The sequence below is a fragment of the Gymnoscopelus microlampas genome (genome assembly GCF_963454915.1).
Source record: "Gymnoscopelus microlampas genome assembly, chromosome: 4".
Classification (NCBI taxonomy): Eukaryota; Metazoa; Chordata; class Actinopteri; order Myctophiformes; family Myctophidae; genus Gymnoscopelus; species Gymnoscopelus microlampas.
Window position 1 is genome coordinate 23,720,785 of NC_139941.1, and position 14,299 is coordinate 23,735,083.

Consider the following 14,299-nt stretch of genomic DNA (forward strand, 5'->3'; position numbering starts at 1 on the left):
ACAAATGGTCACATGACAGGGAAGAACAACATTTTATTTACAAAATGAGCTGAGAGGTGTGTCATATATAGCTAGTTCTCTGACATTAGGCCATTTTTACCATTTTGAAATGAGGGCTTCCACTATTATTCTGACAAAGAAGTATAAACCAGCATGACACATCCATTTTATGGTACCCCCCCCAAAACATTTTTTTTAATATATTTTTTTTAACATTTGGCCAGAGTTTGTGCAATTCCATAAACAATTACATTTCAAAACAATTGTAAAAAAGATAATTTCATATCCCTCCAAAATCACACTCGAAGTGGGAAGATTGGAAAGGTTAATACCTCTTAGCAGGAAGAAGGACATCAGAACCATCACACACACATAAATATATATATGCATTGTACAAACACTCCCCTGTACACCTCATAAAAGAGGATTGATAGCATGCAGAGGAGCTGCAGAGCACAAAAGCAGGCTGACATGTACGTACATAGACTGTGCAGTCTATCATCGGCTACACATGAATGACCTTGGGCTTATTATTAAAGTCCAGAGTGTGTTGTACTCCAGCAAGCTGCAGGAGCCAGTTAATGGGCATGTGGTCCATGCGGTTCATGTCAAAATGGGAGAATTGAACATCAGAACCTGCAGAGGACAGAGAGATCAAGAAGGAGAGGGAGAAGGTGCATGTTAAAACATATTGCTCAGGTTCAAGTTGATTTACGACAGTATTGTGGTTCTCTCCAAGGTGCATAAATACACCAGAATGCACATACAGAATTCTCAACAGTGTTGCCGTGTCTTTAGACCAATGCCTCAGCTTCTTTCCTGCATCTCTCCAGTGTTATTATAGTCTTTTTTCTTTACTGTCCTTTTAGAAAGACAAATATACATACAGTATGTGTTTCTGCTCGATGAACGTGTGAGGACCAAAATATATTTGTGTTCTACTAAATTGTTTATTATAACTATAGACAGTGTGTAGGAGTCTTTTTGTTGTGTCATCTGGCTATCTGCTATCTGCATCCGTCTCAAGTATGAACATAGCTTCTTCACAAAGAAAGATATAGAAATTTCAAGATTCAAAGACATTATTTGTTGCTCATATGTATTTGAGCAGTGAAACTGCAGACTGTGCTACAAGTAATATCCAATAGTGCAAAATAGAACATATAGTATAATATATAAGTAGGTAATACATATATATAAGTTATAATACAGGTATGAGTTACTACTACTAGTAGTAAGTAATACAGTAGTAGGTTATACATTGTAAAGAGCATGGTGAGTGACCATTAGAATTAGAATTGGACCTTCCCTGAGACCGAGGATATGCAGAATATACTGCAAAATGTAGAATTGCACCTTCCCTGGTTATTGACATAGGACATTACGTCTATATATGTTGCAGCCAAAAAATATAATATACAGAACATAGAATATACAGACAAATAATGGATGTGTAAATTAGTGACGGAAGATTTACATAATATATATTCATGCAGCAGAAGGAAGAATAAATAGCCGTTGCAGAGTTGCAGAGAGAGCAGCAGACAATTGCAGAAAATATACCTGGTCCTATTATGAGTGTTCCACCTTGCTGATGAGGATCTCCCTGGAAGTCGAAGATAGGACTTGTCATGGCCCTCCACAAGCTTTTCATATGACCCACCAAAATACCTGACTTTACATGGGGACTAGGGTGTGCTGCGCTTGTGCACAGACACACACACACACACACACACACACACACACACACACACACACACACACACACACACACACACACACACACACACACACACACACACACACACACACACACACACACACACACACACACACACACTTAGTTATCTATGATGAGAATAAAGTGATCAACTGTAATGGACATCTCAATACTGAATTACCTGAATCTGAAAACACCTCTCCTCTTTCCATCCCAAGCTTTTTATAAAGGTGCCTCTCTGGGTCCACATATATCTCATAAGGATACCCTGTCAGTGAGCAGAATGACTGCACACAGAGAGGAAGTGTGGTAAGAAAATGGTTATGGTTCTCTTCAAAGTGTAATTACCCTCAATATCAATTATTAATGCAATAACATTTGCTGGTTAAGAAAGGCCATTATAAATAACTGCACCATTAAGATAAACATAGCCTACCTCTATATGATGAGGACCAGACTGTCCAATCACAACCAGCCTAATGCCAGCATCCTGAAAAAAGAAAAAAGAAAACTGCTGTTATTGAACTAAACATTGAAGTCTAGTCTACTGTATGTAATGATAGGCCTACCACTTATGATAAATGCTTACATTTAATAGACATGTAGGCTATACACTAAATAAAATAAATACAAATAAATTAGCAAGACAAGTCAGTCACATACCTTCAGTGTATGACTTGGTATTTTACTTAAATCCTCCACGTATTCTTTGCAACTGTAGCACAAGAAATTCTGTTGGAAGGAAAACAATTTAACAATGAATAGATGCATTCATAATAGTTTTTCTGACTGATATATTTGGTCTTAAATGATCAGTTGGGGAAAGTAAATAAGTACATGCACTCAAGTACAATTTTGAGGCATTTGTACTTTACTTGAGTTGAGTATTTCCAATTTCCAATACTTCTACTCCACTACATCTCAGACAAATATTGTACTTTTACTCCACTACAATTATTTGAAAACATTAGTTACTAGTTACTTGTAGATTTTAAATATTATTACAAAACATACATACTGTTGCAGCCAATTTGATGATTTTAAAATGTGTATATGAAGGTGCTGTGATATTGTGATATTACTGAATTGATCTGGGCATAGGCGGGGACTCAGCCAATTTCAGGTACAGCCTACTATTTGAGAATGTCACAAGTGCACAGCATTAGGGATTGGGAATCACCAGAGGGAAGCCACACAGTTTTTCAACCGTGCGTGTTTTTGTTTGTTTTCTGTTTGTTTTGAGTTATTTTCTGTTTATTTCCTTATCACAGTTAGTTGTTACAGTTAAATACCCGGCTTTTGTTTTGCTAAATAAATATCATCCTGCAATCTAAATAAACATCCGTAAATGCACTCAAGAAAAGACCTGATTTACTTTCAACACCACGCGTTTGGAAAAGCTTCACACCATCCCTCAGCGGCAATTAGTTGTGGTTAGTTTGCCACTACACATACATTAACCACTTCAGCTCTTTGGCAAAATATTGCCATTTGTATACATTTTACACGTATGATAACTGAAACGGGACATTCCGCATAATGATTACTTTTGATACTTTAAGTATATTTTGATGATGCCAATACTTTTGTACTTTTACTCAAGTACATTTTGATTACCAGACTTTTACTTGTAACGGAGTGTTTCTAGAATGCAGTATTGATACTTTTACTTCAGTAAAAATGTGAGTACTTTTTCCACCACTAAAAATGATGTTTATTCCTCCGTCTACACCTAAGGTCCCGAATTTCCTGATCTCGCATCATTCCTTTAACACCTGCGTAGCGAGGCTGAAGTTCACTTATACTTTACCTTTAAGTTTAAGCTCTTTCGACTTAGAAATAAAATATTATAATACAGCGCATCTAGGCATGTTAGGCGGCTACTCATTTTCTCACATCAAGGAAGGTTGAATTATACAAACTGTCCTCACCCGGACGAAAATAATGACAGATTTCCTGAGTTGATATATTTCCTTGAACGGAATAGAAACTCCATGTCGGTCGTAAATCAAACAGTCTTGAACATCCTCGAGGTGAATGTTGACAGGAGGTCTGTGAATCTCGCGATCGTCCTTAGTAACTTGTCGAGTTATTGGTGGGACGTGTTCCATGGTGCTGCTGGAGTGAAGTAGCTACAGTTACAGTGTGCTACTGACTGTTTCCACAGACGCCCTTCCTTGTAGACCAGGGAACAGGGACTATTTTGGGAGTTGCCTTTGAAGCCTGAACTGACTCCAGGTCTGGAGAAGAGAGTTCACGCCCAGTTTGCATTTCAAGGTCTCCCCTTAAAGAGGTGGTGCCATGGTTTTGCACTTTTTCTGTTTTTCATGTGTCTATGAGGTTGATAGAACTTCATTAATTCCCCTGGTGGTGTTTTTATGGTGTTTTATGTCTTCTCTGACTATTTTGAGTTTCTACCTGGAGGCTGAAACCTTGAGGGTCAAACGTGCCAATAGAGAAACAGCTCTTTAGTGACATAGTAAAAACATACCCTCCCCCTCATTATCATAACACAACAGGTGTGGGCATGAGGAGGAGGAGGGACTAGGACAGGTGGGTGGTGCTAAGGTGGTGGAGGAGGTGCTAAGGTGAGAACCAGTTATACTTAATGAACTGGAGGCGTGTCCACATAAAAACATAATTTTAACAATTTCTGTACACTTTTTTGAAAAAAATCTTCTTCCTAGTATAACCATAATACCTGATGATTATGTTTTAGGGGGGGGGGGGGGGATCACTGAAAATCACCCCGTCTTTAACTCTGACAGTGTACAAATGGAACCGGTTCCATTTGTACACTGTCAGAGTTACAGACTTGTAAGGGTCAATTTAGAACCCCCTAAAACTAAAGGAAGCCTGAGAGTCAACTTTGAGAACCGCTGCTCAGGCGCATACTTCTCCCAGGACTCTCAAAACGTCACGTCTACGTGAGGAGATTTGACAAGGGCCCTGAGGCGAGCATTCCCAAATTCCAGTGGTGGAAAAAGTACTCAAATGTTTTTATTCAAGTAAAGGTATCAATACTGCAATGTAGAAATACCATGTTACAAGTAAAAGTCCGGTAATCAAAATGTACTTGAGTGAAAGTACAAAAGTATTGGTATCAAAATGTGATACAGTACCAAAAGTAGAAAGTACTCATCATGCAGAAATGTCCCATTTCACAAGTTTGTATAAACATCTTTTGAAAATAGCCGATCTACTGTACAAGCTCACAATGCCTCTCTTCGGGAGGTATTGTGAGTTTAAATTGTAGATCGGCTATTTTCAAACGGCCAAAATATAGGGCTGAAGTGGTTGATGTATGTTTTGCAATAATAATCAAAATCTACAAAGTAACTAGTAACTAAAGTTTTCAAATAGTTGTAGTGGAGTAAAAGTACAATATTTGCCTCTGAGATGTAGGCTAGTGGAGTAGAAGTAAAAGTACTGAAAATTGGAAATACTCCAGTGAAACAAAAATACCTCCAAATTGTAAACAAAGGGATTCTACCGTTGCGCCTCAGCCTTAAACGGCCAGTCCGGTGCGTCACAAGAGTAGGGATATAATAGTAGCAGAAGAGAGGAACGCTGGAGCAACACGGACAATTTAGGCCTTTTTATTTAGTGCGGTGCAAGTAACAAAAATAGACTGACGTTTCGGTCTTACGACCTTCCTCAGAGTCATGAGTCACCTCCAAATTGTACTTAAGTACAGTACTTGAGTATATGTAGGCTACTTCGTTACTTTACACCACTGGACTAGTTGAAGCCGCCTTTTGTCATTCCCCTCCATATATTTTTGATGCACTTTTTAATCTGTAAATTCTTGTAATTTGTAAAAACTAAAGTATGTTAATTGTATGGACTAATGGTAGCAGTTGTAAAGATTGTAGTAAGTACATGTTAGGCAGTATCCTGGATGAGTGCAAGGTTTGAAGAAATTAGGTGGACAGAAAGGAAATGGTGACAATAACTAACTATTTTCCCTGACACTGTGACACATACACATTTGTTAAAAGAAAAAAAATCACACCCTTAGTAAAGAACAGAGGAGTCCTGTTTCTCCTGTTCATCCATCATGTACTTCATCAATGTCACTCACTGCTCTCTAAATGTTCACCAAGTTACTAAATGTTAATGGTGGGTTCAGGGTTGACACTGCACTATATACACATGAAATGACCTCATGTACCCCTTGTTTGTGAATGATGTGCTTCTGAATCTGATTCTAGTCTGTACTGTATCACATGGCAACAAGCGCAGCAGGTTAGAATGGGTGGTCCTATGGTGATGGAAACTAGACCCCCTTTGGAGTCAAGATACTGCTGGTGGATGAGAGACTGTGCAGGTGATGATGGAACCACCTTGGCTCAATCTCCTCAGACAATAGAGACCTTACTGTAGCATGGTGGAGATGGCATAGGAGGTTCTATGGTTCGTAGGAGGTTTGCAAGTATGACCATGGGTAATATCAATATTAAATGTATACATTATTTAAATAGCAAAGAGGAGGGTGGAAAAGGGGCCTACTTCAGTTCTTCGATCACAGAGCATATAACAACAGATAAAGATGGTCAACAAAATGTGGACCTACCAAAGTTCAATATCATTTTGATGAATTCTCAAAGTCTGTATAAAATATTGTCTCCTTCTTGGCTGAGAATTTCAGGATCGAGTCAAGGTCACCTTGGCATTGAGAACCTAAATCCTGATAAAAGACTTCCTGGTGTAGTGTCACCACACTGTTTTGGGCCAGGCTCATAGGTGGCAGGGGTGGAGCACGTGGCAACCTAGCACCTCAAACTGTGTGTGTGTAGGAAGAGAGTGCCACCTCTCATAGGAGGTGAACCAGTGACCTTGTGATTACTAAATGGTCTCTCTACCCACTAAGCGACAGACGCCGCAAGTTGAGTTTAAACATGGGTTTAGTGCAGTGGTTCTCAAACTTCAAGGATACCCAAACTCATTATGTATTTGGCGGACCCCAATCTGAAAAGGTTTTGTGAACCCCAGAAAAGAAGATTTATGTAAAAAAGAAATTACAATTATTCAAAATTATCCTCGCAGAGCGACACAAAGTGACGTGCTGTGAGCTTGTAGATCTGCTATTTTTGAATAGCCAACATATAAATGGATAAAATGGTTAAAATGATTGTGACCCTATATTAACTACTTTTGCTGGGGACCCCCTAGAACCCCCCTAAGGACCCCCAGGGGTCCCCAGACCCCACTTTGAGAACCAATGGTTTAGTGGGGTTAAGGTTATGGTAAGGATTGAAGGACGTTATGGGCGCACTCAAAACAAACAAAAAAGCTCACCTATTCTACAAACAAGAATATTACACTCATTTTTTATTGAGGAAGGAGGCAGCGTTTGGCACAGTTCCAAATTTCACCTCATCATCTGGGCAGCACTTTTTTTGTCACAAAATGTGTTTGAATGAAAAACATGAATCTTAGGTGTGTGCATTTCATTAAGGGCCCCTGTGCTAATGGGCCTCTGTCAGTCACTCCTCATTGACTGTTCACCTCTTCCAGCTGATTAAAGACAGAAGTGTTGATAGTCAAGGGAATAGAGAAAACTCACAGAATTTAACCAAACCCCGGCATCGGTATTGTGGGGAAAGCTTTCACTGAAAATAGCATATCAACTAGCTCACAACGTGACGTGGCGCATTGTGAGCTTGTCGGTCGGCTATTTTCAGCAAAAGCTTTCCCCACAACAGAAAATACACTACTATTGAGCCCTGAGGGACTCCAGTTTCCCATGTGGGGTTTAATTGGTTAATAGAGATCATACCATCAATGTGTTATTCATTTTATATATTGACCTCACCTAACTATCATAAAATGTCAGACTATGTCAATGTGGTAGATATTTCTTATTTGATGCAAATGAGCATGAACTGAAATCACAAGAAATGTATGGCAGACATTTTGGCTATTTGAATTTGCAGCATTCCTTCACATGCAATTTTGTTTACTGACATTTTTCTACACTTGATATTGTCAATCCTCAGTAATTAGAATGAAGAGCTTTTCATAGCTTATATTCACACGGAAGAGAAGAAAATGAAGTCATGAAGCTTGATATAAAATGGTACAAAATATATAATTTATTACACAACATATAAAAATGTAAACAACTACAACTGTTAGATACGGTAAAGAAAAGATACTGTACTGAATGTACAACAAAAAAGAATATTCAATGTACAAAATAGATGAAAACATACTTAATGTACAAGAGAATAAAAGATTAAATCAAAATTGTTTATGCGATGAAAGAAAGCATGCTTTCATGCACAAAATAAAAGATTAAACCATAGTCAATATAATAATATAACAACACTATTATTTACAGAACTGTTCCCAGTTTAACAACATGACTATTTACAATGGTTGACGTTTACTTAAAACAAAAGATGAAAGCATTACTGTAAAATACTACTCAAAGAAAAGGGTGACTGGTTGTCTAAGACTAGGACCCATCTCGCAGTGGTGTCCCATAAGAACTTAACCTAAATATCTAGTAAATACTCAAGTACCGGTATTCAAAACTACAGTCTCTTTCTAATACCATTACATGGCTGTATTTAAATATAAAACATCTCAAGAAAACAAAAAAAATACATTTTCAGAAATAGTGAAAATAGCAAATGAAAAGCTCCCAGCGCGTCGCCGTAGCAGTGCAACGTGTTGGGAGCCTGTAGATCGGCTATTTTCACTAAAATAAAAAAAAGGGCATAAGTTGTTAATACAAATACATTTTGTAAGATCCAAGTGTCACTTCCTAGAAATGTAAAGGGGTCAAAAGGGAGTGAAAGTGCTTGCAAATAAAAACAAAAATGTACTCGAGTACACTACTCAAGTAAATGTCCTTCATTACTGTCCATCAATGCCAGTGTGGCTCAAAGTCCTGAAGTTCGGGGATAATTGGAGATCCTGGAGAGCGGTGATTGAAGTCCGGTGGTTGGCTAGCCCCATTACGAACCTCTCCCTCCGCCATACAGCTCCGAGATGAGGTTCCACTGGCCTGGCTAGTGATACCGGAAACGGTGAAACACCGGCAAAGGTTCCGTGGATTACCTTTTTTGCCACATCGTATCCAAAAACAAAAAAAAAGGTAGTCCCCTAATTCAACAGATGTTTGAGAATTTTGCGGAACCCTAACTTTTTAGAACTGGGCGAAACAACCGTTTATTTAGTCAGCCTGTGGCCATGTTTTCCATTGTAGCCGAACCGGGAGCAGTACTGGCACCTGACGTAGGGGGTTCTTCCGGGTTGAATGGGAAACATCGTCACAGGCTGACTAAATAGGCGATTTAAACGGTTGTTTCGCCCAGTTCTAAAAAAAAAATGGGGTTCCGCAAAATCCTCAAACATTTGTAGAATTAGGGGACAACCTTTAGTTTTTGGATATGATGTGGCGAAAAAGGTAATCCACGGACCCTTTGCCGGTGTTCCACCGATTCCGGTAGCCAGCCCAGTGGAACCTCATCTCGTATTCGTAATGGGGCTAGTGCTTGGCAGACAACCTTCATCGTTGGCTGGGTCCAGGTCACTTGGTGGCGACGTCGGCAGAAGATGGTCTCTGTGCATGGAGAAGAAACAACAGTGTTAGTATCAACGTCCAGCCCTTTCTCGTCTACAATACGAAAAAACATCTTGCTAATTAAAACCACTTTAATAAATAATACATAGAGTAAGTTGTCTCGCCATAAAGATAGTTACTAGTTACACATTACGTATTCAAACTATGCAAGCCACAAAATGTTCTAAATATTTTGTATAACTACAACTCAACATTTAATAACAATATTGTATCCTCGTTTGTATTTAAATTTCATCATGGAGGGAGCTTACCAATATGTACAGAGACTTAAAATGAAGCTCCGTATGGTGCTCGTATATGTCGGTAAGCTCCCTCCTTAAAGAAATTGAAAAACATTTTGCCAACTCACCTTCCTCCGAACCATCCTGCACCATGCATCCATGCACGTCCTTCTGATGGAGAAGTAATCTTCATCGATCTGTTTGAGAAAATGTAGAGATTTGTAACTTAACTGATTTCCTTCATAAATTAAACTAAATAAACTTCAGACATAGTTTTAAGTGGAGGTTAGTGGTGGTAAATGTACACAGAAACCAAAATACTGGTCAATCAGGTCACTTCAACAGGCAACACGGTTTTTAACTATTTCATAATTACAGACAAACTCATGGATGCTCCCCCCCGTCTCAGCTTGCAGCTTAACCACATGAACTAAATTCATAAACACATCATAAACACAGCAAATGGTGTTTGGGGAAAGCATTCGGCAAAAATAGAAATTTGACATGCTCACAACGCGTCGGGAACTTGTAGATTGGCTATTTTTGGCAAAGAGATACTCTCAACTCTTGGACTTTTATGAGATCAAGCACCAACGTCAACCAATAGTAAGAAAATGCAACCTTCATTTTCTTCAAAGATGGATGACTGGTCTAACTAGATACAAGGTAACTGATGCTAAGTAATTTCACTTAATTCCACTATTTTAGAGATCTGTAGTAAATGTGTACTTACCAGAAAGTGGTGTTTGGCTGGTGGTGGCCTTTCTCCTTTGCAGTGGACTCCTTGGCAGCATTCTCCGAGGCAGATTTCCTTTTTGGGCCAAACATTGCTGCACTTGCTTTGACAGGTGTTCTTCTGCTGGAGGAAGCCTTGCATACTCCTGCAAAAAGTGTGAGATGGGAATAAGCAGCGTGAGCATTAACTCCAGTCAATAAACAAGGTAAATAGTCACATAAATACAGTGTAGAGAACAATGTAGTGCCTCAAAGAAACTAGGATTCCAGGTAAACAATGGACATAGCATCTGTCTATACAACATGCTATCTGAATAATATTCTTACACATTTGTGGTCAAGAAAACAAATGTATTAAAATATCAAAACCATGAGAACAAGAGACCGAGATGCATCTACATACTTCATCCAACCAGTCGTGGGTCCTCGCTTCTTCTTGGCAACGGTAATCCTCTTCCTGGTGGTGACCTGTGGGGGAGGAGAAACAGAGGAGTCAGTTTCCATGTCTGAATCGTCGGTCAAACATGGAAACCAGCTCACCTGTGGCTGTTTGGGTGCTTCTCCCGGTGAAGCATCCTTCACTGGCACCTTCCTCAGTGTCATCCTGGGATTCTGGGGGTCATCGACCAAGGTGCACGTCCAGTTGTCTTGAGCGTCCTGTGTGAGGAAATGACAGACATACATAGTTGTAACTTGGGCTCATTTCCTTCAATAAATGAAACTGCAAGAAGTCCATTGAATTTTGTTTTTAAAGACGTGTTTTTTGTGTAATATTTTATCCTACAGACAAACTTGTGGATGCTTTCTTCAAGTCCCTGCTTACAGAGACATGAAAGAGGTTCTCTTTTCCTATTTTCTCTTCCGAAAATAGGCAGTCTACAAGCTCACAGCACGTCGTATCGTGACTCGTTGTGAGCTTGTAGATTGTATATTAGTTTAGAATAGGGTTAATGCATTTTCTTTTTATAATAATTTAAATCTACAAAGTAGTAACTACATTTTAGAATAACTGTAGTAGAGTAAAAAGTACAATATTTGGCTGTGAAACATAGTGGAGTAAAAGTATTGAAAAATGGAAATACTCGAGTAGAGTAAAAAAGATTCTTCTAAATTGTGCTGAAGTACAGTACTTGAATAAATGTACTTAGTTACTTCCACAACAGGTAGTATATGGCTGTACTTACTTGAAGGCGCTCGGTCCAAACTCTCTTCAGAACCACCCTGGTGTTCAACGGGTTGTTGGGGTCCTTGATCAGGGCAGAAGTCCAGGTGAAGCTGGCAGCTGCAGCATTCTATGGGAGAAAATGTAGACATTTGTACATTAAGCTTATTTCCTTCATACATTGAAGTGCAAGAACTAGAAAGCCATTGCATATGTCATCTCTGTAGGGTGGAAACCTCAGTCACATGTCCAAAACTTTTCAGGATTCAAAAGTATCAAAACCAGCAGATCGACAAGCTTGCAGATCAGCTATTTTTGATACTGTGTGACGCTTTAGTATGATCAAGTATAGGGCCTTAAATTTACAAAAAGAAAACACAAAAAGTTAAAATATGGAGATACGGTAAGAGCTTTCTGCCCGACAGCAACTCTATATTTATATTTTTGAAGTAAACACTTGATTTGAAAAAAATCAAATGATACTTAGCCAGGAGCCACTGCTCCTTAACGTGGAAAAGGTTCAGGCATCTAGTACAGATGCTTCCTCTGGGCATCTCCCTAGGGTGCTCCTCTGGGAACGTCCCACTGGGAGGAGACCAAGAACCAGTAGTTATATCCCCACGCTGGATACACCTTGGGAAACCTCAGGATGAAGTGGCTAATGTTGCCAGGGAAAAGGAAGTCTGGAACTCGCTGCTGGAACTGTTGCATCCTCAACCCGACTCCAGATAAGCGGTTGAAGATGCATGGAACATTATATACAGTTAGTAATTTACACAGTAGTATTCATTTGTCTGTTTGTAACTCTGAGTGTGAGTAATTGTAACCGTTTACGGCCCCCAGCACAATATAGTATCAAAATCAGTTTAACCACCTTAACCATAGGGCATAGCAGTGGCAGCCATGTTGTGGTGCTACAGATAGAAAATACTTTCCCCAGAGATTTCCAGGAATATTTATATAAATTATTTTAAGGCTGGAACCAAGCCATCCAGGCTCCTGGTGAATCATGACCATAAAACATGTCATGCTGAGTGAAAAAGTATTCGAATATTTAATTATATTAAATACTATATTTAATAAATACAATTTTTTGCAGTTTTCAAATACTTTTTCACACAGAATCAAATGTTCAATCTGTGGCACCACAAAATAGCTGCCACTGCTATGCCCTATATACACATTACACCATCTTATAACAAATAGCCGATGTACAAGCACACAATGTGTCACGATGCGATGCGTTGTGAGCATGTATATCTGCTATTTTCAAAACATCTTGAAAAAAAATGGATATTTTGTTTTTTACACAAAATCTTGTATGGGGTCCTCCTTGTCACACAATATTTTAGGATGGGGGTCCGTAGCCAAATACATATTAATCTGGGTGTCGATCGTGTCGTTGGCATTAAAAAAAACGTTTGAGAACCACTGATTTAAACAGTAACGTCCTTAGTGTTAAATGGCCGTTCGTAACAGAGTCAATGTGGGTACATAGCTGTTTAAAAACAGACTCCCATTGAGAGTTGATTTCCCCAAATTGCTTATAAACGGCCTTTTAACACAGAGGAAAAAAACCGTTTGAGAACCACTGATTTAAACGGTAACGTTACCGTTTAAAACGGCCTTTTAACACTGAGGAAAAAAAACCGTTTGAGAACCACTGATTTAAACGGTAACGTTACCGTTTAAATCAGTGGTTCTCAAACGGTTTTTTTGGCAACGACGCGACGACGATGCTAAATGCTACATTCGACCCCCAGATTAATATATTTGGCTACGGACCGTTTGAAAGATGTAGTTAAAACAAAACAAAAAGTTAAAAAAAATGCATCTTTCAAACGAGTTGTGTCATATATTGGTCATGACAGATGCTAAATGCTACATTGTAAATTGTAATAACAGGCCATACAGTCAACAAAAGACACGAAAACGACCCCATGCTAACTAACTAACGTTTCAAATTAGACAAAACAAACAGTCTTAAACAACGTTCTCTAAATAACATTACTACACGTTTACAGTACATATTATATATTAATAAACAATGTTAACGTACCATCTCCATGGCCTTAGATAACGTCGTCGTTGCCGGTGTTGAAGTGAAGTAGAGAAGTAGAAGAATCAACTGTCTGCTTGTGTCAGAATGTCTCAACGTCCATCCAGCTGCCAAGTCAGAGCGCGAGTGATCTAAAGTCAAAATCACACATCGTCACAGACACCTGCTGCCAGAGCTAAAGACCCGCTGTGATTGGCCAGTCTAAAGCAGACCCGCCCAATCGGTACACGGACTCCGCCCTCTCACGTGCGAGAGCAAAGACGAGACGAGAGTAGACATACAAGCTCACAATGCGTCTCACCTGCAACGCATTGAGAGTTTGTAAATCTGCTGTTATTTGTTTGTTTGTTTTCAAAATGCAACCCGCTGTTTCCCATAATGCATTGAGCGGCGTTTTTCAACTGATTAGTACGGATTCAACAACAACAACAACAACAACAACAACAACAACAGGTGGGACTGTACTCCTTCAACTGTTTAGTCGTTATTATCATTAGTAATAATATATTAAAATATGTCTGCATTGAAAATAGCCAATCTACAAGCTCACAACGCATAGCTTTGCCATGCATTGTGAGCTTGTAGATCGGCTATTTTCAAAGGATTGTTATACATTTTGAACACTTGTGAAATGGGACATTCCACATAATGAGTACTTTTACTTTTGGTATGTTAACATTTTGATAATAATTTTGTACTTTTACTCAAGTACATTTTGAATACCGGACTTTTACTTGTTGTTGTTGCAGAGTATTTTTCTGCATTGCAGTATTGATACTTTTACTTAAGTAAAACATTTGAGTAT

General features: G+C 38.9%; 2 protein-coding genes across 2 annotated transcripts; both read right to left on the reverse strand.

Annotated features, from left to right (window-relative positions):
* Nucleotides 1-66: 66 nt before the first annotated feature.
* On the reverse strand, nt 67-3,908 carry prxl2c (peroxiredoxin like 2C). Its single transcript, XM_084054319.1, has 6 exons — nt 3,652-3,908; nt 2,384-2,452; nt 2,157-2,210; nt 1,902-2,007; nt 1,564-1,698; nt 67-636 (listed from the first exon to the last, which is right to left on the reverse strand). Exons 1-6 carry the CDS (start codon nt 3,829-3,831, stop codon nt 506-508), a joined length of 675 nt encoding a protein of 224 aa, XP_083910445.1. The 5' UTR covers nt 3,832-3,908; the 3' UTR covers nt 67-505.
* A 4,636-nt stretch (nt 3,909-8,544) lies between these two features.
* Nucleotides 8,545-12,146, reverse strand: LOC311044032 (uncharacterized protein; the record flags this gene model as incomplete). Its single annotated transcript, XM_084055454.1, has 6 exons — nt 8,545-9,296; nt 9,667-9,735; nt 10,272-10,419; nt 10,677-10,930; nt 11,458-11,565; nt 12,033-12,146. 6 exons carry the CDS (start codon nt 12,144-12,146, stop codon nt 9,264-9,266), a joined length of 726 nt encoding a protein of 241 aa, XP_083911580.1. The 3' UTR covers nt 8,545-9,263.
* Between the last annotated feature and the right edge of the window lie 2,153 nt (nt 12,147-14,299).

Excerpts from the sequence above, each read along its gene's own strand:
- prxl2c (XM_084054319.1), bottom strand. The coding sequence starts at position 3,831 with ATGGAACACGTCCCACCAATAACTCGACAAGTTACTAAGGACGATCGC. Across the intron at positions 2,453-3,651 it reads CTGTCATTATTTTCGTCCGG|AATTTCTTGTGCTACAGTTG; the intron begins GTGAGGACAGTT and ends TCCTTCCAACAG. Across the intron at positions 2,211-2,383 it reads TACCAAGTCATACACTGAAG|GATGCTGGCATTAGGCTGGT; the intron begins GTATGTGACTGA and ends TTCTTTTTTCAG.